The sequence below is a fragment of the Zalophus californianus genome, chromosome 7 (genome assembly GCF_009762305.2).
Source record: "Zalophus californianus isolate mZalCal1 chromosome 7, mZalCal1.pri.v2, whole genome shotgun sequence".
NCBI classification, from domain to species: domain Eukaryota; kingdom Metazoa; phylum Chordata; class Mammalia; order Carnivora; family Otariidae; genus Zalophus; species Zalophus californianus.
Genome location: NC_045601.1, coordinates 36,471,248 through 36,494,791, shown reverse-complemented (window position 1 = coordinate 36,494,791; position 23,544 = coordinate 36,471,248). Strand labels below are relative to the sequence as shown.

At 40.5% G+C, this 23,544-nt stretch overlaps 2 protein-coding genes across 3 annotated transcripts in view; both read right to left on the bottom strand.

The window, feature by feature from the left end:
- Positions 1-535, bottom strand: part of KIAA0408 (KIAA0408 ortholog) — a 32,981-nt gene extending 32,446 nt beyond the window's left edge. Inside the window, exon 1 of the mRNA XM_027603291.2 lies at positions 404-535. The gene's annotated coding sequence lies outside the window, so the exon portion shown is untranslated. The remainder of the gene's footprint in view (positions 1-403) is intronic.
- A 32-nt stretch (positions 536-567) lies between these two features.
- The window catches only part of SOGA3 (SOGA family member 3), a 45,877-nt gene continuing 22,900 nt past the window's right edge, over positions 568-23,544 (bottom strand). For both annotated transcript variants that reach the window (XM_027603289.2, XM_027603288.2), the window contains exons 5-7: positions 9,603-9,674; positions 2,155-3,330; positions 568-710 (exon numbers count right to left, since the gene is read on the bottom strand). In XM_027603289.2, coding sequence (XP_027459090.1) covers positions 600-710; positions 2,155-3,330; positions 9,603-9,674 — 1,359 coding nt within the window. In that variant the 3' untranslated portion in view covers positions 568-599. The remainder of the gene's footprint in view (positions 711-2,154; positions 3,331-9,602; positions 9,675-23,544) is intronic.

Genomic DNA, 23,544 nt, shown 5'->3' with positions numbered 1-23,544 from the left:
AATGAACTAAGGCCTAATCCACTCTCTAGCTCCCAAACACATCTTTTTAAACAGAATACCAACAGCAAGCATCACAACGAGTTGCTTACTTTCCATGATGGTCACATTTCATTCATTCACCATAATTTTTGCTAACATTTACTGGATTTCAAAACTATCTTGTTAGTCTGATGCAACCTAGCAAAGATCTTTATAAGTCCATCTATCTATATTTTGAAATGTGACCATCTTGTGAATGTCCAGCTTTTCAGTTATCATAATAGTCAACTACTGAGAAATAATTGAAAGATTTAGTCAATTTTTACAGTCATAATTATTTATCAAGAAGAGTGCAGATTAAGATGTAAAAGAAAGAAGCAAAGATTAAAAAGATTTATATAAAAAGTCACAATTACTTGCTTACCTGAAATATTTTAATGCTTGGGCTTCTTATTGAATTTGGTAGTGGTAAGATGTGTCTTTTTAAAGAAATAAGCAGTCTTCAGTGTTTTTATAGCATTGATTATTACAGAAATTATACTTCTCTTACTTCTTGTCTTGAAGGGTGAACAAAATAAACAAACTGAAAATACTACAATGAATGGTAAATGATGAAAGATTTACAGTACAAAAAATAGTGTAAAAAGGAAGACAAGTTTAAATATTGTTGTGTAAGAAAGTGATGAAAATAATACAAGAATGAGAATAAGTAAAATGATAGGCTGGAACATCTGGGAAGGTAAATGCAGAGACAAAGAGAAGAGTTAATTAATAATAATTTTTAAAACTTAAATTTATATTAACTAATCTAAGCATCCAATCAATTTAAGATGAAGAAGAACCCTCCCTTAAGCCTGTATTTACAAAATCTGTTTATTTTATTATAGATAGATAATAGATAATAATCTATTATTATACACAGTGCTTTCTCTCACTGATTCCTATTTTTTTCCCTGATGGTATAACTGAAAACCCACAAGCTTCAAATATTCAAAAATCTGCTACAAGGAAACTAAAAACCAACCATTTGACATAATTAGAGAAACAATAAGCTTTAACATTTCAAAATTCAACAAGTTTTATCATAAAACTTTTTTTTTATAGCAAAGCAGAGCAACATGCAATGTAAATAAGCAATAGGGTTGCAATTTTCTAGTTGTGACTAACAGGCAGTTAATTTAATGTCATGCTTCTGCGTCTACACTGATTTTTAAGTTTAAATCTCTTGTGTGTCTTAAAAGCCATGCATGCTGTTGTACTTCCGTGGGTTCTCCAATCGATACAGGACAGGAGGTTTGCCAGAGAGGTAGCGCTGCCCATTATGTTCTACAAATTCTCTCTTATGTGGTTAATTCTGACAAAATGCATGGGTCTTTGGCCACCATACCTGGCTACAGCAGCTCAGTCCAATTCATCAGTTGTGCCTCTACAAATTAGGATGAAGGAAAAAATGCTGGTTTTCCCTGTTCGGGAATAGTTATTACTATTTCTCTGAATCAGTGTTGCATTAAAGTTAAAGTATTAACACTCCTTCCCCAGTCCTGAGAGTCTCCACTAGAGAGCTGGCAGTGATTATTTTTTTTCTAGAAATAATGATTCTGTTATTTCCACTTGTGGTAAAGGAGTGACTTCCATTTGTTCCTTTTGGTAGGGCCCTAGACACAATATCCTCTCTCTTTACTGCTGGTTTGTGCATTTGTCAGTAGTTATACAATAATCCTGGATATTTAAAACATTTAAAAAAATTTTAAACTCAATTTCAATCTTGGTTTAAAACCTGCAAATACATAATTAAAGATTCCCATCTGGGATCTTCTTGCAGCTTGATCCATTAGACTCAGTAAAGTAACACGGAACATATTGACAAAGAAATAATATATCTTAAAGATCCTTTAATCTTTACACAAAAACTGAGCGGGTGGTGTGTGTGTGTCAATTTCCTTTTTAAACAAAACAGAGGGGAGGGAGTTCCTAAGTGGGTTACGAAAACCTGAGGCCTGAAGGAGAGCGTGAGAAAACAGGTGTGCTCTGGGGCTCCGAAGCCCAGTGAGGCTCTGACCGGGGACTTCCCTAAAGCGGGGCGTGGAGGTCGGTGCGCGGAGACGCCCCATCAGGGACCACGAATCCGCGGACCAGCCTCGCCATCGCCGTGGCTCGCAATAGGCAGAACTGTACCTGACTCACGGATATGGGCTCCTCGGCGCCGCGGTCGTCCGCAGACTTGGGCACCTCGAGGCGGTCGATGAAGGTCTGCAGCTCCTTGCGGAAGGCTTTCATCTGCGCGTTGATGCGGTAGAGCAGCTCGTGCTCGCGGATGCGGCTGCCGTCATCCTCCTCATCCATCAGTCCGAACAGGTCCCCGTTGGCCACGTAGATGCGCGCCTCTGTGATGATGGTACTAGTGTCGGCGATGAGCCGGTCGATGGTCTTGCCCAGCCGCTCGGCCTCCGAGCGGATGTCCTTCATCTGCTGCCTGTCGGAGAAGCTCTTCGGCCAGGGCCCGGGCGCCGGGTAGAAGGAGCGGGTGGGTGTCAGGCAGCGGATGTTGCGCACCTCCTCCGAGTCGCTCTCGCCGCCGATGGGCCCTTCGCGCTTGCGGTGAGGCGGCCGCGAGTCGTCGTCGCTCTCCTTCTTGCCCGCGTCGCTCTCGGCGTCGCTGTCGCGGGGGCTGCCGCGGATGCCCAGGTGCGAGGCCAGGTCGTAGCGCTGCATGTTGGACATAAGCACGCGGTTCTCGTACTGCAGCTGCATGACCTTGCCGCTGAGCTCGTTGATCTGCAGGCGTGCCGCCTTCAGCTCCTCCTGCAGGGCCTCGGTCTTGGCGCTGTCGTGGTGTCGCGCGCTCTCGTGGCCGCCGGACTTGTACTTGTACTTGTTGAGCTCCGCCGTGATGCGCTTGTTCTGCTCCTCCAGGTCGGCCACGTTCCGCCGCAGCAGCTCCGTCTCGTCTTCCACCAGCTGCAGGTGCTGCCGCAGCTCCGACAGGGATTCGCTCTGCTCCCTCATGAGGGGGTTGGCCGAGCCGTTGAAGTCGTCCCCCCTCAGGTCGTCGAGTTCTGCCTTCAGGCCTCTGTTCTCTACCTCCAGTTCCACGATCTTCCTGCCCAGGATGTTGGCTTCTTCCTCCACCAGCCTCAGCCGCAGCTTGAGCTCAGCCTCCCTGGTGCTGGGAGGCCCCCCGGCTTCTCCTTTGGGCAAAGGACTGTCCAGATCTCCATAAAAGGATCTGTACTTCTGAAGCTCGTGTTCGAATCTGTCCTTTTCTTTATCAATCTTGGCCATTTTCTTTCTCATCAAAGCAGCTTCTTCCTTCACGAACTGCAGCTGGCATTTCAGATCCTCATTGTCCTCCTCATTTGGGAAAAAGAGGGTAAGAGGGTAAGAGATCATTTTTATGTAAATCAAGAAAACAAAAAAAGTACACCTGCAAAAATAATTGCTTTTTCTTGTAATTAAGATTCAATGAGACCCAGAGAGAGAGAGAGCAGTATCTGCTGTATATTTTCTACAAATTGTTTAAATTATTTGGCAGATAAAAGATGAAGACAATATCACATCCTGGAAACAAAGAGAGAAAGAAATATAAAAAGAGAAACACTATGGTCATCACTATCCAGAGACCATTATGTGTTGTAACTGAGCACAACCGTGGGGCTGTCATTTCAACAATGTTCCTTTTGTATGTTTTGTTTTTTACATGATTTGAATTCCCCTGACTGTAATAAATGTGAAACCTGTTCCCTGGAAGGAACACGCTGCCATTTATCGAGCACCTATTCTCAGCCAACTTCTGTAAAGTTCTTTACACGTATGACCTAATTTAATGTTTAGAGTAAACTTAGTAATAGATATTAAAATACCTGGTTTAAAGCTACTCCATAACTTTTTCAAGGTTACAGAGCTATTAAGTGGCAAAAGACAAAGGTGAAATTTGAATTCAGTTCTGTCTGACTCTAAGGCTCATAATAGCTCCGAAAGAGGCGAAAGAGCAAAGAAAGCAATCTCTTCATCTGTATTCAAGGCAGAATGGCTTATTTAAAGGCCTTATTTAAAGTAAAGAAAATTTAACACTGGAATGGCCCATCCAAGGAGAAACTGGCAAGTGTTTCATCCGGATCGCTTTAAAAAAAAAAAAAGATACATTCCCAACAGTCTGAAATGAATAAAGTTGGTTCTGCCCGGTAAATGGATGATGGAGTAGATCCTATAGAAGCTCTTTTCACAATTCTTAGGACACCCTGCAAACACTAATCATCGACTAAGTTGAAAAGTACAAACAAACAAAAACTGGAAATCAACTTGCTGAGAGCTAACTAATATCAAACTACATTATTATGCCCAAGGACACATTTCCTGAGGACAATTTCCCCAAATTCTCTTTTAAGTATGTACTTTGAGTCAACGGTGTAACTTCTATGGATTTTGGTTTCCTCATTTTAAATATTTTTTTTAAAGATTTTATTTATTTATCTGAGACAGAGAGAGCACATGAGCAGGGAGAGGGGAATGGGGAATAGGGGGACAGAGGCAGAGGGAGAAGCAGACTCCCTGCTGAGCAGGGAGCCATATAGGGGACCTGATCCCAGCACCCTGAAATCATGACCTGAGCTGAAGGCAAACGCTTAACCGACTGAGCCACCCAGGCGCCCCTCCTCATTTTTTAAATGGAAATAAAAATGCCTTCCTTGCCCAGCAATGAGTCAGCTATGTTTGAGATGAATTGTAGTAAAGTAGCAGCAACCACTGGTAGTGAAAATAATGAGCTTCTTCCAGGGTTGCTCATTAAATATGGCCCAGAGCCTTTGAGATGGAAGATGTGGAGAGCAGGGCACAGGTCTCCTGTCCTCCTTTCTGCTAATGAGAATTAGTATGGAAGGGTTGAGAGCTGCTGAGCGCACAGAGCCTGACTGTCACATTCTTTATATCATTATACCCTGACATGAGCCCTGTGAGGAAGGTGATCTAGGTCTACTTTATAGATAAGGCAGATGAGCTTCAGAAAGGTTGATTAACTTGGTAGAGCACAAGTTAATAAGTGACAGATCACATCCGGATCCAGACCGATTCTAAAACTTATTCTTTCTACTGTATGTGTTGCTTCTAGAAAAGCAGCAGAAGAGAAGGAAAGTAGGGCAATGGGGTAAAATAAAAGAAATTGGATGTGTTGGCTAGTATACTTTCCTCTAGAAGGGGTTTAGAAGAAAGGACAGAAGCAGAGAGAAGAGATGAGAGAATTCCCAGGAGCACAGTGAGAGAGAAGAAGGAGAATGTATGTTACAGAAAGATTTGGCATGAAAATCCATTTCACAAGGGAAGAGAGAAGCTGCTCTACAAGAGACTATGTGCTGGGCCCTCAAACTAATTCAGTGAGTATGAAACTAAGGACACATAACAATATTTAATATCACATCAGCGGAAGACTCAAAGATAACCCTGATGTTTCCAGCTTAGGCGTCTTGATGGATGGGGCTGCTAATGACAGGGATAGAGAATGAACAAAGAAGATGGGTCTAAGTGTATTAAAATACTGTCTTTGAGGTGTGTCAGTGGAGGGGATATTTAGTGGAAACATCTATCAACAGGCAGGTGGAATCTTAGGCCCACGATTACAAAGATTACACCTCTGACTCTGTAGAGAGTTCAGGTCCAAAGGGAAGGACACGAGAATGAGATATATAGAGGTGACGGTTGAAAAAAAAAATAGAGGTGATGGTTGATGTCATAGCAGTGGTTTTGAAAGCAACTGAAGAGAAGAAGAAAAGAAAGAGGGACACATAAGAAATGGTTAAAGTTGTGGCAGGGGCAGGAGAGTCAAATATCATACAAGACTTAGAAACATTGTTTGAATAGAAAGGTGACCAGCAATAAGCAAGTCCAGTATGCTTTTCCACAAACTAGTTTTTGTTAGGAAGTAAGAGTAGGGGAGACTGGGAAGTTAGGTTGGGCTACGTGTATGGTAGAACTCCTTGATTGCAAGGCTAGGCCTTTATTTGCTAGTAAAAAAAAAGTTAGTAAAATGTTGCAGTGTGAATCTAACCAAAATAGCACTGGATGTGGTCTAAGTCACAGACTGGAGCAGAATCACACCTCACTAGGCTATGTGAAGCAAACATAAAAGAGAAGGCTACCTGATTTGTGTATATGTAAACTCTCCTGTCTTAAAGGAATGAAAACATAAACCTTATTTTAAGACTTGGACATATACTACATGTAAGAAAGTCACTATGAGGGAGAATGATGGGCACCATAGTAATTATTTTGTATTTGTTTAGAAAGAAATCTTTTCAATATACAAAGTGTGATAGTTTCTATAACACCAGGAACTTAAGAACCCCCTAGGCAATGCGCCCTGCATACACAGACTGAAACCTAAGGATTATAGCTGCATTTGCAACTGAGCATGGAAATACTGAATATAAACGCTAAAAACGTTAAATCGAGATGGTATGGAAAGTGCCTGGTTGACAATGACTGGGCAGTACATGCTTGCTCCTATTTTCTACAGCGAATGCTAGGAAAGAAACATTACAATGCTTCCAGATGTGAAGCAAGTTGTCTCTTATTTTTGTGTATGTTAAAGACTCACTCTTAAGAAGATACGAATGACATGTGATGAAGGGAAACATAAAGATGATGAGGGGCTAAAAGAAGTAAGCTGAGCCCAGCTTTGATTTAGCCACTACTAGATGCTAAATTGCACTCCTAATGAATTGCATGCATTAAACTCATTTAATAAATACAACAACTCTCTATTATGATCCCGTTTTACAGACGAGGAAACAAAGGCATGGAAAGGATAAATAAGTCACGTAAGGCCATACAGCTGGCACTGAGTATCACACTGCTCTTAAATGCTGTGTGACACCATTTCGCAGTAAATAAAGTCACTGTGCTTCTGGAGGAACATGTAAATAATACATCAAAGAAGCTAAACCAAATAAAAATGAAGTACGAAGCCGAACAGATAACAGTAGGTGGAACCATATGGAACTGCCATTTGCATAGGTCAAAATCACAGCATGTTGGCAGTTTCATGTGGCTCAACCTAGATAAAGGAAACACGGCAGTATTCAAAAGTGCATACTGAACATGTTGCAGTATCAGACACTAGACCACGGACAAGTCAAAGCTAAATAACATGACCCATGATGACAATCTGCCTTGACCAAGTATGGGAGATGAATATGTAAACAACAGAAGGGGAGGCTTGCAGTAATCTAAGAATCAATGGTCCTCAACCTTGATTGAGCAATAAAATCATCTGCAGACTACTTTATAATTGAGATCTCCCATCCAAGACAGTCCCGGTCAAACTGCTGGGGTGGGTTTTTTAAAAACTACAGGTAATAATCTCTGAAAATAAATGAACTGGAAACACTAGCAGGGACCTCCATGGCCACAAGAGCACACTTATAAATTTCCCAGACGTTTGGGCCATGAAATAAAAACTGATGGACTGCACTGTTTCTTGACTGTTGTAAGGTCCCAGGTCCCGCTAGGAAACTGATGAAGGCTTGCAGAGAGGTGCCCCCATGCACATAGAGTGGGAGGGTCATAGAGCTAGAAACAAACTCTTAAACATTCCTGGATAGGGCGCCTGGGTGGCTCAGTTGGTTAAGCGACTGCCTTCGGCTCAGGTCATGATCCTGGAGTCCCGGGATCGAGTCCCACATCGGGCTCCCTGCCCAGCAGGGAGTCTGCTTCTCCCTCTGACCCTCTTCCCTCTCGTGCTCTCTATCTCTCATTCTCTCTCAAATAAATAAATAAAATCTTTAAAAAAAAAAAATTCCTGGATAAGAGCTTATTGTTGCAAAAATAAATAAACTTTAACATGGGAAGTGTAAGAATAGGCCAAACGTGAGTTTTAAAAGGAAAAAAACTGCTGATTAAAGCTGACTTAGGATTTTAGAACAGTGAGCATATAGCCCCTTCTCCATCAATGAGGTGGAGAAAAGAACTGATGGCAACATGTGAAATGATCCACAGCAAAATATGTACAGAAGGTGGCGAAAGCTATGGCAAAGGCAGAGTGAGAAAGCTGTAGTGACAAAGCCTCTTTGAACTTGGTAAGAGAACGATGAGAAAAATAAAAAATGGAGTAATGATCTTGCTCTGAGATTCTCTGGGATTTTTGAACTGCTGACGCTTCTTGATGTCCTTGTGCCAGTACCAGGAGAAAAGTTAACCAAGAACAAAGCAGAAAGAGAGAGGAAAAGGGAAGATAAACAGTCAAGATGTTGTTTTATGGGGTGCTTGGGTGGCTCATTCGGTTGAGGCATCCGACTCTTGGTTTCAGCTCTGGTCATGATCTCCTGGGTGGTGGGATGGAGCCCCGTTGCTCTCTGCACTCAGCAGGGAGCCTGCTTGAGATTCTCGCTCTCTGCCCCTCCCCCCACTTGTATGCTCTCTCTCTAAAATGAATAAATAAATCTTCATAAAAACCCATTTAATATGTTGTGTTTTTAAAAAAATTGACACCAACTTTTCCAAATTTTGGATATTTCAATATTGCTTTAGTTAAAATTATTATCTAATGAGAAAACAACTTGTAAGAATAAAAAAAGGTATGCTATAGTATGAGATTCCAAATGATGCATGCAAAAGTCAATAACTAGCCAGGTGTTCTTGGAGAGCCATAATGTCACTTGCCACAATGCCCCCCAAATATTTCCTCTTCTGCTTTAAATTCTCCCTCATTACATGCATCAGCACCTTCTGCTTATCCTGAAAGCAGAGCTAGTCTTTACTGCGGCTGTGTTTCTAAAGTTCGTAACAAGCCCAGGTTGAATATATCTTTTTCTTTTTTTTTAAGATTTTATTTTTAAGGAATCTCTACACCCAATTTGGGGTTCAAACCCACAACCCCGAGATCAAGAGTCACACGCTCCACTGACTGAGCCAGCCAGGCATCCCTTAGTACATGCTTTAAGTTTTATTTTTATTTGTTTCCTTGCTTTTGCTTCCCCAATCACTGGCATAGAGAATTACTTCTTCTAGGGCCTTCTCATCACAAGCCTCTTGCTTCCCTCACCATCCCTTCCTACAGCATTCCTTTCTCTACTCACTCCTGATGCTATAGGAACAGCCATTCTATTGACCTTATTCATTATGAGTGAAGAAGATTAGCACTAGGCATACAGTTGTCAAACATAGCAACACATAAGGTACTAATGGCATTTTGCTGTGTGCTCACACCACAAAAGCAATAATAGGGGTGTTAGTGTTAGCTTTATAAACAAAGACACTGAATGCTTTAGGGGCGCCTGGGTGGCTCAGATGGCTGAGTGTCTGCCTTCGGCTCAGGTCATGATCCCAGGGTCCTGGGATCGAGCCCCACATCGGGCTCCCTGCTCCGCGGGAAGCCTGCTTCTCCCTCTCCCACTCCCCCTGCTTGTGTTCCCTCTCTCGCTGTGTCTCTCTCTGTCAAATAAATCAATAAAATCTTAAAAAAAAAGACACTGAATGCTTTATACTGCCTGTATCTACAGCTACAAAAGAATATGCATAATTAAACATTTTTTACATGAGTGCATCTGGCTACTATGTCCACTTACAGATGTAGCTTATTATTAAATACATTTAGAGGCGTTTGATGTACTAGTTGAAATTTTATTTCCACATACCTCTGTGGGAGTCTGTTGAGTCTTTTTTTCAGATTTTGGCAAATCTTTGCTTCCTCTTCTTTTTAAGGATAGCTGAAACAAAGCATAAACATATTTAGTTTGGTAAATTATCATTTTAACTCAATTTTATGGTTTTAAAAGTGTCTAATGTCATATGACAAAACCAAAGCAAATAAACTGTGTTAGTTCAATAATCATAAAGGAGGAAAAAAAAATCCAAACCGGATAGATTTTTATGTATTTTTACTTTGGCCTGGGATACACTTCTCAGTAGAAGAGTAACTGGCAATCGTCTAAATAATTTGAGGAAGACAGGAGACCCACTATGAAACTGCAGAGAACACCTTGGATAAAATTTAGACTGATGACCCAATATATTACATGTTCCAAACAAAAGCAAATCCTTGTTAGCATTCCTCTCTAAAGAAGAAAAAAAAGGAATAGGGTATTTCCAGTTGAAGGCAGGTTTTCATAAGCTTGTAAATACAAACTTTCAGTGGATTTACGTAGAATCTGAAGAATTTTGCTCTTTCGTCACCAAACATCTATGCAAACAAATACAATACCATATCCACATACACACATGTAATACAGTAGGAAATTGTTACAGTGAACTGAAGAGGACAGGCTCCATCTAAGGAGCAGGCTGAGTGGGAATGAGCTGCAGCTGATTGGTGCAATACAGAAACGTGGGTTTTTTCTAAAGAAGCTAGAAATCTGGATTGTTATGTATTGGTTGGCCCTAATTGAAATTCAGACAAACAACACTTTGTAAGTAAAAAAAAAAAAAAAAAAAAATCTAGCGCCAGATCCTTTCACGGACCAGCAATACATGATCTCCAGCACTCTGTTCTATTTCTCAGCACCAATATAATAAGGAGTCCCTCTGTATAAAAACTAATCCATATGTATGAATACCTACCACATACCTGATATTGAACTGGATATCCAAAGATCAATTAAACAGTGCACTCACCATCAGGAAGTGCACAATATACCGTGGGAGACAGAGAATCAAACAATTATCGTACCAGTTGGTAAATGCCATGCTTTAGGTTCTGTGAAGCAGGGGCTTTGTCTTAGTGTGGTATCACCATCATCAGAATAGTATTTGGCACAGAGCAGATATTGGAAAAAAATATTTGCTGAACTAACGAAACATATTCATAATGAATGTATTCATAAAATATGAGGTTCTGAGGTCAAACAGGAGGATGGGGGTATAGGCTGAATGTAAAAGCAGGAAAGGCTTCCCAAAAAAGAAGGCTTCATGAATTTGCAAAGAACCCCAAATTACAGTTTCCCCGTGTTAGTTTCTAACCCATATCCAGTGTTAAATGCAAGCATATGTTCAGGCCCAGAAGGCAGGAGAATACATTGCTGCAACTGCTTTCATTCAGTATGAAATTCAGACTGCAGAGCCAAATGAATGGCCCGTGTGCTTATCTATTTCTACTTCTTTACAGAAAGATGTTCTCTATGTTGCTTGTTAAATCTTAGAAACAAAGGCTGTGAGGACTGATTCACCATAACCAAAGGTGGTGTGGGAACCGATCAACAAAAGCAGTCCCAAGAAAACCCAAAAATACAGCAAGCTGAACTAGGGAATCCTGGAACAGTCTGGGTAGGAACTACCTGCAAAGAAGCAGCCAAATTCACTTCATTAAATATTTATTGAATGCTTTTTTTTAGGGTATTTTATTATATGTTCATTTAGTGCTAACCAATGTACTTAATAGGACTCCTGTGATACAACAATAATAAAACCGGCAGAGTCACTGCTCATTATGAGTTTCCTAGTTTACTCGGCAATCGTTCTATTCGGTCTGCAATTTAAAACAGTGTGATGAAAGCAATGATAATGTAAAAACAATAGTAACTGGTGATAATTGAGCACTAATTCATGTTAAACACTTTACATATATTATCTCAATTAATTCTTAAAACACCGCTCCCCCCTTTTTATAAAGATTTTATTTATTCATTTGAGAGAGAGAGACTGAGAGACAACAGGAGCAGGGGGAAGAGGTGGAGAGAGAGGGAGAAGCAGACTCCCTGCTGAGCCAGGAGCCCGACACAGGGACTGATCCCAGGACCTGGAGATATGACCTGAGCTGAAGGCAGACGCTTAATCATCTGAGCCACCCAGGCGCCCCTAAAACACCCCTTTGATTTAACAAGCTCTCCAGGTGATTCTGATGCATGATAAAGTTTGAGAGGAGCTGGTCTAAAATCACTGCTCAATAGGTAGCAAAATCAGGTTTTGACCCAAATCTTTTTTATCTTTATTACACTAGATCATAAGGGAGAAAGGCTTAAGCCAGTCTGGGGCTGGAGATGGTGTGGGGAGCTAGGGACAATTTCTAGAAAGAAGTAACCTCTTATCCTGAATCTGGGAGGGAAGAGTCAGCCAGTAGAAGACGGAGAAGAGGGAAAAGGGAAGAACAAAGTATTCCATGTAGAAAGACCATTTCTGGGACACAATTCAGTCTGTCTGTAACAAAATGTGAGGACAGCAAATGATGCTGATGGCATGAGTCAGATCTTGAAGGATACTGAATAAGGTTGTTGCAAGCAAAAAGTATCCATAGTCAGACTGTCATAGAAGAAATATATAGACACAAAAGTAGAAGTCCAAATGTCCATGAGGTAAAGGGACATCATGCAAGGGAAATGAGGGAAAGTATGCTCTAAGATTCTGAGAGCTTTTTTGAGTGGGTCTTTATTTTTCATTCATTCCATAGATATTTGTTGAGTTCTGGCATATATATGATACTATACGGTTATACAAATGCGACTGAGGAACATTTTACTCTTTGCCCCACGAGGAGCTAAGTGTTTACAATGGTTAAAAGGATGCAGATAATTAGCTAAAACAGTAGACAGAATTAAGGAAGGGCAATGAATGAAGAACAAACAAAATATTGAGAGGACAAAGAAGCAACAATGATTCCAGATCTGAAGAGATCAGAGGAAATCATCTGAGATGGCTGATCTTTGAAGAATGTACAAAATTTCAACAAAAATAAAACCAAATTTAAAAATCAGCAAATACTCAGGGGAATAGGTGTGCCTTTATAGACTCACTGACTTCAGACAAGAAGTAATGGGGGTAGAGACTACAGAGCTGAGGCAGAAGGAGATGCTTTTAAAGCACTGAGGTCAGCTTGTGGAGCTGAGAAATTTAGACTTTATCCTGTGGGCAATGTTAAAATGAGCCCTCTAAATTAATATTGGAGAAAAGCTGAAACCAGGCCATCCTTTCCTAAGAGGCATTTTCTATTTTACTTTTATTTGAATATTACTCAAGTGGGGTGTCAAACCCAAAGCTCTGAAAAGAGATTTCTCCTTGAATAAAGGTAAACTGCCTGTAAGGCACTTCTAAGACAAGTACCTTCAAGGATCACATTTAAATTTTCAATAAATATTTAATCATCTTTTCATATTCCAGTAAGTTTTTATTAACTTTCTGACTCCAATAAAACAAAAGATAGGACTCACTTGTGTAGAGAAAGTTGGAGAACTAACGTAAGTCCAGTCTCTTTCTTGTGAGTGTAACTTTCCATCACCAACTCCCCCTGCTTCCCCCCCCCCCCCCCCCCCCCCCCCCCCCGCCCCACCATCATCCTGCCCCACCTGCATGCACAAATCCAGGAATCTCCTCAGGGAAGCAGTTTGGGACTCCAGAACTAAATCTCACATTTTCATCTTTGTTCTCAAAGTAGGCTCTTCAGATGGTTCTCCAGATAGATAAATGTGTTCAAAGCATGTCCTGTCCACATCTTAATTCTTTTCCTTCCCAGCCTCAACTAGTCCAAAAGAGGCTGCTATTCTTTTTCATCCATGTAAAGGCCAGGAATTAAAGGGTTTTTCCAAAAAACACATGCTTGCACAGCAATTATAGAAAATGGATTGTTCGTGTTCTAAAAATATGTTGAGACTACCTTTTTTTCCTCATTTGAAATTTGGTCCATTTCTTAATATATAGCATCTTTATGTTTTCAGCAATTAAACAGAGGAAAGCCTGTCTAAAATGGCACGGAAAGACATGATAATGTATAATAGTCTCCTATGTTTTTGCTAAAATTAAAGAGACCCATTTGTTCAGTGATGAAATCAAGAAGGAAACTAAAGCTATATTAATAGCTAGGATTTACTGAGCACTGTGTGTCATGCACATTCTAATCACTTAATATGTAACTACTCATTTGATCTTACAAGAGATTTAGGTTGACACCATTACCTGAAGCACACAAAGGATAAATCACTCAGCTAGTAAGTGTTAGAATCAGGGTGTAAGTTATCTAGCTTCAGGGTTCTTGTTCTGAATAATTTTGTTACAATGTTACTCCAAAGGAAGAAAAGTATAGGGTTGGATTATTTCTGATGGAGTTCTCTCTCCTGTTACACCACTGCTGCATGCTTGGGGCCCTAGTTTACATATATTACACAGGAGAAATATGTTTTTCTATTTCAACATAGGGCTCACCAGCAGTGAACACACACTCACAGTCATCCCCTAATTTAGGGGAACAGTGGGAAAGAGGCATGGGGATTTCTGATGGAAGTAGAGAGGCAGGAACTCTTGCTCTGCTGCAGTCTTAATATTTATGTCTCCCCCTTTCCACCCCCCCAAATTCGTATGTTGAAATCCTAATGTCCAATGTGATGGTATTTGGAGGTGGGGGCCTTTGGGAGGTGCTTAGGTCATAAGAGTGGAGCCCTCATGGATGGGATTAGTGCCCCTACCAAAAGAGACCCAGAGAGCTCCCCAGCCCCTTCTGCCTGGTGAGTATAGAAGCCTGCAACCCAGAAGAGGGCCTTCACCTGGCCATGAAGGCACAAGTCTGATCTCAGACTTCCAGGCTCCAGAACTGTGAGAAATAAATTTCTGTTGTTTATAAGCTACCCAGTATGTGTTTTGTGATAGCAGCTCGAATGGACTAAGACAGGCTTCAACCCATTTTGAAGGGAAACTGGAGAGGTTCTAGAAGTCTTCCTCCTTCCCTCCTACTACATCCTTGACACCTACCAGAGAGCGTGGCAGAGAAGGGGCCAGCAAGGGCACCCAGAGATTGCGCTCACGACCACGTTCTCCACTCTCTCCCTTAAAAGGGGGGAAGCAGGATCCCAAGCTTTATACTAAGACATGATCTTGGGAGCCAAAGGGAATGTGGGGGAAGGAGGCAGACTAGGATAATCAGGTCATGGCGTTCTGTGCAAAACTGTCCAGCAGTTTTGGTCTCACTCAGAATCAGAGCCACACTTTACGAAGGCCTAGGAGACCTTGATCACACACTGGATTTGTCCCGGTAATGTTTTCCAAAGACTTCACCAGGCTTTAACCCAGACCAGTTAAAATAGATTCTGGGGTTAGGCCTAGGCATTTTTTCAGAGTTTGCAGGGTGAGTACCAGGCGCTCTGAGAATCACTGCTCTGCTGCCTGTGGTCAGTCGGCCCCCCACCCCGAACAAGCTCTTGCACCTCACCTGCCACCACACCCACCCCTGCTTTCCTTGAGCTCATGTGACAGGCATCCTTGTGGTCCCTCAAACATGCCAAGCATGCTCCAGATAGGGGCCTTTCCTCTGCCCACAACACTCTTCCTTCCTATGCTCCCATACCCACCCCTGCAACTCCTTCAAGGGTCCTTAACCGGAGACCTTCCCCAACCATTTCATATAAGGTAACAAGTAACACCATAAAATACCTCCTCTACTCTTGTTCGGTGCACTGCTTCTTCTCACCCCGCTTTATTTTTCTCCATAGCTCTCTCACCCTCTGACTTGTGTATTTGATTCATGGCTAATCCTCATTCTGGAACATGAGCTCTACCCACACTGGAACTTTGTATTCTTTGTTAGAGGTCCACCGGCTACCAGGTCATTGCTCAGACAATACCAACTGAATGAAGAAACGACTACTTTGACCTTACGTCTTATATAGATTTGTTTTCTGAAGCATTCTAACCCAAGCTGGTAGAAGGTCAAAACAAACACATAAATAAAAGTCCATTTAAGCTAAAATTAACAAGTCAGGAAACAACAAAAATAAATAAATAAATAAAAGTCCATTTAAAGCTTGTAAAAATAAAAATGTCTCATTGTTTTCTACAGAAAAAGTCTGAAGCAAATAATGTATGAGCTGAAGAGTATTTACGATGGGACATATGATATACCGTCACTGTGCTTGAGTCCTTTTCTTGATTTTTTACCAATCCCATTTTCCCCAGTGTCAAAAATTAAGATTCTGGGGGCGCCTGGGTGGCTCAGTCGTTAAGCATCTGCTTCGGCTCAGGTCGTGATCCCGGGGTCCTGGGATCGAGCCCCGCGTCGGGCTCCCTGCTCCGCGGGAAGCCTGCTTCTCCCTCTCCCACTCCCCCTGCTTGTGTTCCCTCTCTCGCTGTGTCTCTCTGTGTCAGATAAATAAATAAAATCTTTAAAAAAAATTAAGATTCTGAGTCTCAGAATCATTTTGTAAAAGATATCTGGTACCAACACTCTTTGATGGACTGTCAGCTTTTGCGCTTCCACTCATCGGCTCCTCTCACACAGTTTCTCTTCTGTCCCTGGCCCTCAAAGTCTCCAGAACCTGGGCTTCTCTTCCTGCCTTCAAGCCCAGGTCACAGGGACTCTTCTCTGAGTTGTTTTCTAAAAGTGCCCTCTCTTTGGGACGCCTGGGTGGCTCAGTCGGTTAAGGGTCTGTCTTAAGTTCAGGTCATGATCCCAGGATCCCCGGACCAAGTCTCACCATCGGGCTCCTTGCTCGGCGGGGAGTCTGTTACTCCCTCTGCCTGCCACTCCCCCTGCTTGTGCTCTCTCTTTCTCTCTCTGACAAATAAATAAATTCTTAAAAGAAAGTGGGGGCTCTCTCTCTGCTCTCAGTCATGAAGGGACCAAGTCGGTAACCCTCCCGACTCTTTCACTTTCCCTAGCCTTGGAGAAACATCAATGTGATTACTCTGATGTAAACTGAGTCATTTTCCATATCATATCACTCATCAAAGGCCTACAAAAAATACTCTGGAAATCATGGGCATAAAGGCAACTAAGCTTTGGGCTCCAACCACTGTCTGTTATACATTAGACTTAAGATTTTTTTTACTGATGAAAGCTTTCCACAGTAAGACTCTTTACAAAACTGGTTGTATTTTTCCCCTCCCAATAGGCAGTCCATTTGCAATGGGCCCCATTAGAGGCAGAGTCTATTTCTGTGCCTCTTCAAACAGGGCTGGCCCTTTGACTTGCTTTCAGCAATAAAATCTGGTGGGAGTAAGATGTGGTAGGAGAGGTGACATGCTAGTTCTGATGCTACCCTCAAGGGATCTGGCACACTTCTGCTGACTCACTCTTGGACACATGCTGCCCCATATGACAGGTCTAGAATAGCCTAGAAAGAGTCACATGGCCTAGTTACTCCCATTGTCCTAGACAATAGCCAACAAACTTTCAGATGCAGAGCCTTGATTGTCAGCTGTCAGCTGGCCAAAAATAAATGCAGGGACCCAATTAAGACCAAAATAATCTATATAGAGGACCACAGAATTAAGTAAATAAACAATTATTGTTTTAAGCCACTAAATTTTGGGATGGTTTGTTACACAGCAAAAGCTGATACATTTACCAAATATTTTTCACCATTGGAATTGAAAAAGCCCTGGTTGACATTTATGAAAAAAAAAAAAATCCCCTATTCAAAATTCCAAAAAAGCAAAAGACTCACGTAAAAGGTCAAGAAAAAGAGTTGAAGGCGGTTCTCAAACACAGGAAAAAATAAAGCTCAAAGTACTTTCCTTGTCTTATTTTTCTCCTGCCTTTGTCAATATTTTGATTCCATATTTTTTAATAAAACTGAACTTTAAACAAATTATTATAAAGGCTCACCTTTCAGTTCCAGATGCAGATGCTTCTTTTTCATAAAAGTAGGTGTTCAATTAGCACCAAAGGTGTGATAGAGTTAAAAGCTAATAAAGTTCATCCTAACAGTCAGGCTTATTACAGGGTCTGGCTCAGCACATTTTTGAAGTTCACACATTTGAACTTAGCTTTTATTCTTCCTTTTCAGGAAGAAGTGATATATACACATTTTTGGTGTTTCCCTAGATCTAGGTTTCTTATTTATATGTCAGTTCTATCTTTAGTTTATCAAATTTTGATTGTGCTTTTGTTTCTATAATTTCCCAGGCAGAGGAAAAAAAAATAACTTTAATTTTACAAGACTTTCTACTTAAGTAGAAATGTGTAATTGTATAAAGAATCATTTCAATTCACAGAATTGAAAAGTTCTTTCCAGAACTTAAATGCAGTTGTACCCAGAAAATCCTCAAGACTTTCTACTTAAGTCAGTTCACAGAATTGAAAAGTTCTTTACAGAACTTAAAGGCAGTTGTACCCAGAAAATCCTCAACTGTAATGTAAGGATTAGATTTTTCAAATTTCTACTGATGGTTAGTTAAGAAGACCCAAATTTGGAAAAGAACAGAACTGAGAACAGAGGAAAAGAAAGTCACCCTTAATTCATCTACTCCAAGAAACAATCTTGGAAGATTCAGGAAAGGAATTGACCAACAGTTTAAATCTGGGATTTAGCAGAAAATACTAATAAATAAAAAAACTGTGAACTTTTCATTCTTAGGAAAGATAGGGATGCCCTTCTGGATATTGACACAGAGGTGCACGTCACAGATGTGGAGAGGTAGACCTGGTGTACAGAAGTGTGTGTCATGGAGGTGGAGTCCCACATGTGCAGGAATGAGTCAACCTTCTTCTGCCAGAAGGTCATCTTCTTTTCTGTCCTACAAGCCCGGACCCCATTCCTGTCTTCTGAGTTATCAGGCTTCCACACCTTTTTTTTTCTTTTTTCTTTTTTTTTTTACCTCAAGTGAATGCCTAAATAAAAACTTTTAAAAGCTGGTAAAGCTGCTTTTCTTGTTGTTAAGCCTCAAACCATTCCTATTTTTTCTTATTTTATTTTTAGATAAAAGAATCCAATAAATTTTCCTTTTTTTGACTTCTCCATCCTTCTCCCTTTGTGCTGAGATAGATAGCTACAGCAGAGGTCAGGTTGACTATAGAGTTGTATAAATTCTTTATCGCTAAGGAATATTAATGAGTGAAATTTGTAGAGCATGCTATCAAACTAGGCCACTGATGAAAGAGAAAACATGAATCTTTTTGCCTTTTTAAGAATCAGGATTATCTCAAGGCCACATGGCTTTGAATGGCTCTAGATTTGCATAGTATCTTTCCTTTATGAAAGTCGGTTTGGTACCAGTAATTACTTTGGAACTCTTCTGCTCTTTTCCTAGCATATTGCTTGCTAATAGTGCATAAGTGTTTTTATGCTGGAACTCACTTTCCATGATTAGTACAGTGAAATTCAGGTAAGCCAGAAACTTAAAGAGCAAAATATTGAACTTCACCCCAGAAAATCCAAGAGATCTTAAAGACCATGGGATATCAGAGAGAAAAAATAAAAAAGAAAGAAAAAGAAAAAGAAAAAAAGAAATGGAAGTTTCTCTCATTAATGGGATGTGTTTATACTATAGAACCAGAGGAAGTGAAATTGTGAGGAAGCGGGAGTTGAAATTGTAATAGTTGGGTCTTACATAAAATATCCCTTTTAAAAGTTAGGACCCAATAAGGAGCACCTGGCTGGCTTAGTTGGTAGAGCATTCAACCCTTAATCTCACGGTCGGGAGTTCAAGCCCCACGTTGGGCATGAAACCAATAACTGCATGCTTTCCATTGTGTGCTTCATACCAACCATATGATCAAAACAACTCCTTGGTCCTTTGGGAGAAACAGTCTCTGTATTCTCTAAACTACTCCAAGGACCCTCAAGGGGCTCAAGGTTTCTAATCCAAGAAACTCTCACGTCATTGTAGAAACCCTCTTTTGGAGCAGGGTATAGGTTGTTAGTGGGTTTTCCAAATTACTGATAATAAACGGATTCCAAGGAAGACCATCTTGCTTTTAAAAAGCAAAGACAACATAATAGGTGCTTCTCTGTCATTCGTGTCATATGTTACACCAGATAGGAACCATGCAAACGCCTCAGAAAGTTTCACACAAGCAAGAGATTTAGAACAGGAAGTTCTCTCAGTTGAACTTATTTCTTTAAATCTGAAAACCTGGTTAATGACTTTTGAAATAATAATTGTTAAAAAAATTATTTTATGCCTTAGACACTTGATCCACAGTAAATATATACTTACTCAGCTATGAATGTCATCAGCAAATGCAGAGCTTTATATTCCCTTCTAATTTGCTCTAGTCAATGAATTGAGCTCTATGCGCCATTGCATTTAGCAACTAAAATGCATTTAGAAAATTGTGGCTGGGGGGGCGCCTGGGTGGCTCAGTTGGTTAAGCGACTGCCTTCGGCTCAGGTCATGATCCCAGGGTCCTGGGATCGAGCCCCGCATCGGGCTCCCTGCTCGGCAGGAAGCCTGCTTCTCCCTCTCCCACTCCCCCTGCTTGTGTTCCCTCTCTCGCTGTCTCTCTCTGTCAAATAAATCAATAAAATCTTAAAAAAAAAAGAAAATTATGGCTGGGCAGTGATAGCAGGGCTTTATGGCCTTTTTCTATACTGAGTCAAAGGAGAAAAACTACACTGCAGCCAGCATTTATAAGCTGAAATGGTGATTTGTCCAGTCTTTTTTATATTGTGTCTCAACCGGGCTTCTACCTTATTAATACAGAAGTTTTTGTATCAAGTTCAGAATCTTGTAAGAAATATGCTTAAAGTGCCACTGCAGTGGCAGGATGCTAAGGAGTGGTACCTAGGTACTTTAAAATGATTCTTTATACAATTACACATTTAAGATATTTTGTGATAAAATTTAAAAATCAGAGTATTCAATTAATTTCTGAAATGTACTGAAAAAGAATAGTTGTAAGTTTCTGGAATAATTCCTAGGTTAGGTTAAAAAGTGACAGCCCACAGTTGTGCTTTAAAATTATTGGAATTAGTTGCCAGTTTTTGAAATGTGTGGGTGCCTGAGTGGCTCAGTTGGTTAAGTGAGTGCCTTCGGCTCAGGTCATGATCCCAAGATCCTGGGATCAAGCCCTGCCTCAGGCTCCCTGCTCAGCAGGGAGTCTGCTTCTCCCTCTCCCTCTGCCTGCCGCTCCCCCTGCTTGTGCTCTCTCTCTCTGTCAAATAAATAAATAAAATCTTTAAGAAAAATAAAATAAAATGTGGACAATTTACATTCTAAAAATCAAGATTTCCAGCTTTGCTTGAAAAATGGGAAGATCTGGCAAAGTTAGGTCCTGATTATGGCATGACATCCTTGGGTTGGAACTAAATATTGAGACATACAATATCCAGTTTGCCCCATCAGTCTTAACACAAACAGCGTCGCTCATTTATAAAACCTGCTTGGCCCCTAGTGACAGTGAAATGTTCAAACTCTGCCTTGGACTGCTAAGGTCATGTATGTGGAAGGTGCCGAAGAAACCAATCTTCCATTCAGCACCCTACAGGAATCCTTTATATACTACCTAGTCTCTGCCTGTGCTTTTCCAGGAGCTTGCTCCCATAAGAGGCAGGCATGCCAATCCGTTTACAAATGTCTCTAATGGATAAAATGTGTGTATTCTGATCCTAAATCTACTTAAAGTTGAAAATGACTCAAAGTGGGGTGCCTGGGGGGCTCAGTCAGTTGAGCGTCTGGCTCTTGATCTCAGCTAGGGTGTTGATCTCAGGGTCGGGAGTTCAAGCCCTGTGTTGTGCCCCATGCTGGGCACGGAGCCTACTTTAAAAAAAAAAAAAAGTGATTCAAATAATAAATCTACCTTACCTTCTGTCCATTGACAGATGAATGGATAAAGAAGATGTGGTATATATATACAATGGAATATTATGCAGCTATCAAAAGGAATGAAATCTTGCCATTTACAACGATGTGGATGGAATTGGAGGGTATTATGCTGAGCAAAATAAGTCCATCAGAGAAAGACATGTATCATATGACTTCACTGATATGAGAAATTCTTAATCTCAGGAAACAAACTGAAGGTTGTTGGAGTGGTGGGGGGTGGGAGGGATGGGGTAGCTGGGTGATAGACATTGCGGGGGTATGTGCTATGGTGAGCGCTGTGAATTGTGTAAGACTGTTGAATCACAGACCTGTACCTCTGAAACAAATAATACATTATATGTTAAAAAAAAAAAAAAGAAAAAGAAGAAGAAGATAGCAGGAGGGGAAGAATGAAGGGGGGGAATCGAAGGGGGAGACGAACCATGAGAGACAAAGGATTCTGAAAAACAAACTGAGGGTTCTGGGGGGGTGGGGGATGGGTTAGCCTGGTGACGGGTATTAAAGAGGGCACGTACTGGGTGTTATACGCAAACAATGAATCATGGAGCACTGCATCAAAAAAAAAAATCTACCTTATCTTCTATATTAAATACCTCCAAATACTGGAAGAGAGTGATCACATGTCAAGTATTTTCTTCTTCAGCCTATATATATATAGGGAATGCAGGCAATTTCTTCTTCAGGATATATATATATATATACTCCCCAGTTTTTTTAAACATTTATCATATGACATGGTCTCATATCTAGCTTTTGATCAACTAAACTCCCTAAGCCTCTTTTCGTGTAAATAGCTATAAATATACTTCTATCCTTTTGTATTTGTGTACTTCTTTAAAAATCACATCATAGGACATCACATTTATTCATATTAAATTTCCTCATTAATGAGGGTTTAGCAGTCTATGTTATCATTTGATTTTTTGTTCTGACTTTGCCTGTTATCTTTTTAAGATTTTATTTATTTATTTGACAGAGAGAGAGACAGCTAGAGAGGGAACACAAGCAGGAGGAGAGGGAGAGGGAGAAGCAGGCTTCCCGCTGAGCAGGAAGCCCGATGCAGGACTCGATCCCACGACCCGGGGATCATGACCTCAGCCGAAGGCAGACGCTTAACAACTGAGTCACCCAGATGCCCTGCCTGTTATCTTTCTTGATTGCTACTAAGGAGGATTCTGCTTAGTTTTTGTTTTTGTTTTTTTTTTTTTTGCTTAGATATTCTTTAGAGTTTAATAGGTATTTACTAGAGACATAGTTGAAATTATTTGAAAACAAATGGCATAAGAAGACTGAGTTAACATCCTGTAAGGAATTTATGAAAACATTTATGAAAAAAGCATGACAATCACAATCTTTATAGTTTCTATCACATACCAAGTAAGTAAAAATCATGAATAAAGTATGATTACAGAATATTTTCTCTGCAAATCTTAAGAGGACTGAAAAAAAATCTTGTTTCTATGGTTTAATTCAGTAATAATCAACTATTCCTGAGAAACTGGCCCCCCCCTTTTTTTAAGGATAGAGAAAGTAGGGGAAGAAGTCATTGGTTTAATAAAAAAAAAAATCACATGGCATATTTAAAAAGACAAAGAACTAAACCCAAGCTTTCAAAATGAAATAACACATCTATGGAGTGTGTTTTGTTTGTATGCGTACGTTCACATTCACAGAGCAAATGAGTGTGAGTCTGTGTGCATGTCTGTGTGCATGTGTGAACATATATATGTGTGTTAGGTCCTGGAAGGAATTTCAGCATATCTTAAACACTGCTCAGTAAATTCTAAAACACAAGGACAAACAGAATCTCCATAACCTCTATCTATATACCAAACACATAATCTGAAATCTATTATAGATACCACTAGAGAACAAGGGCTCCTTGAAATCTTAAAATCTGATTTTACTTCATATTAAGAGGTATTGTAATGTCCTTTGGAAGTGTATTGCATTTGACCAAATTAGTCAGTTCATTTCTAAGTAATTTTGGAATAAATGGACAATCACTAAATTTCTGAAATTTTAATTTGAACAAAAACAAGTACCATATTCTAGGCTAAGTAAATTTACTTAGGCCCTTGATATAATGCTCAAGAACATACACATGTGAACACGCAT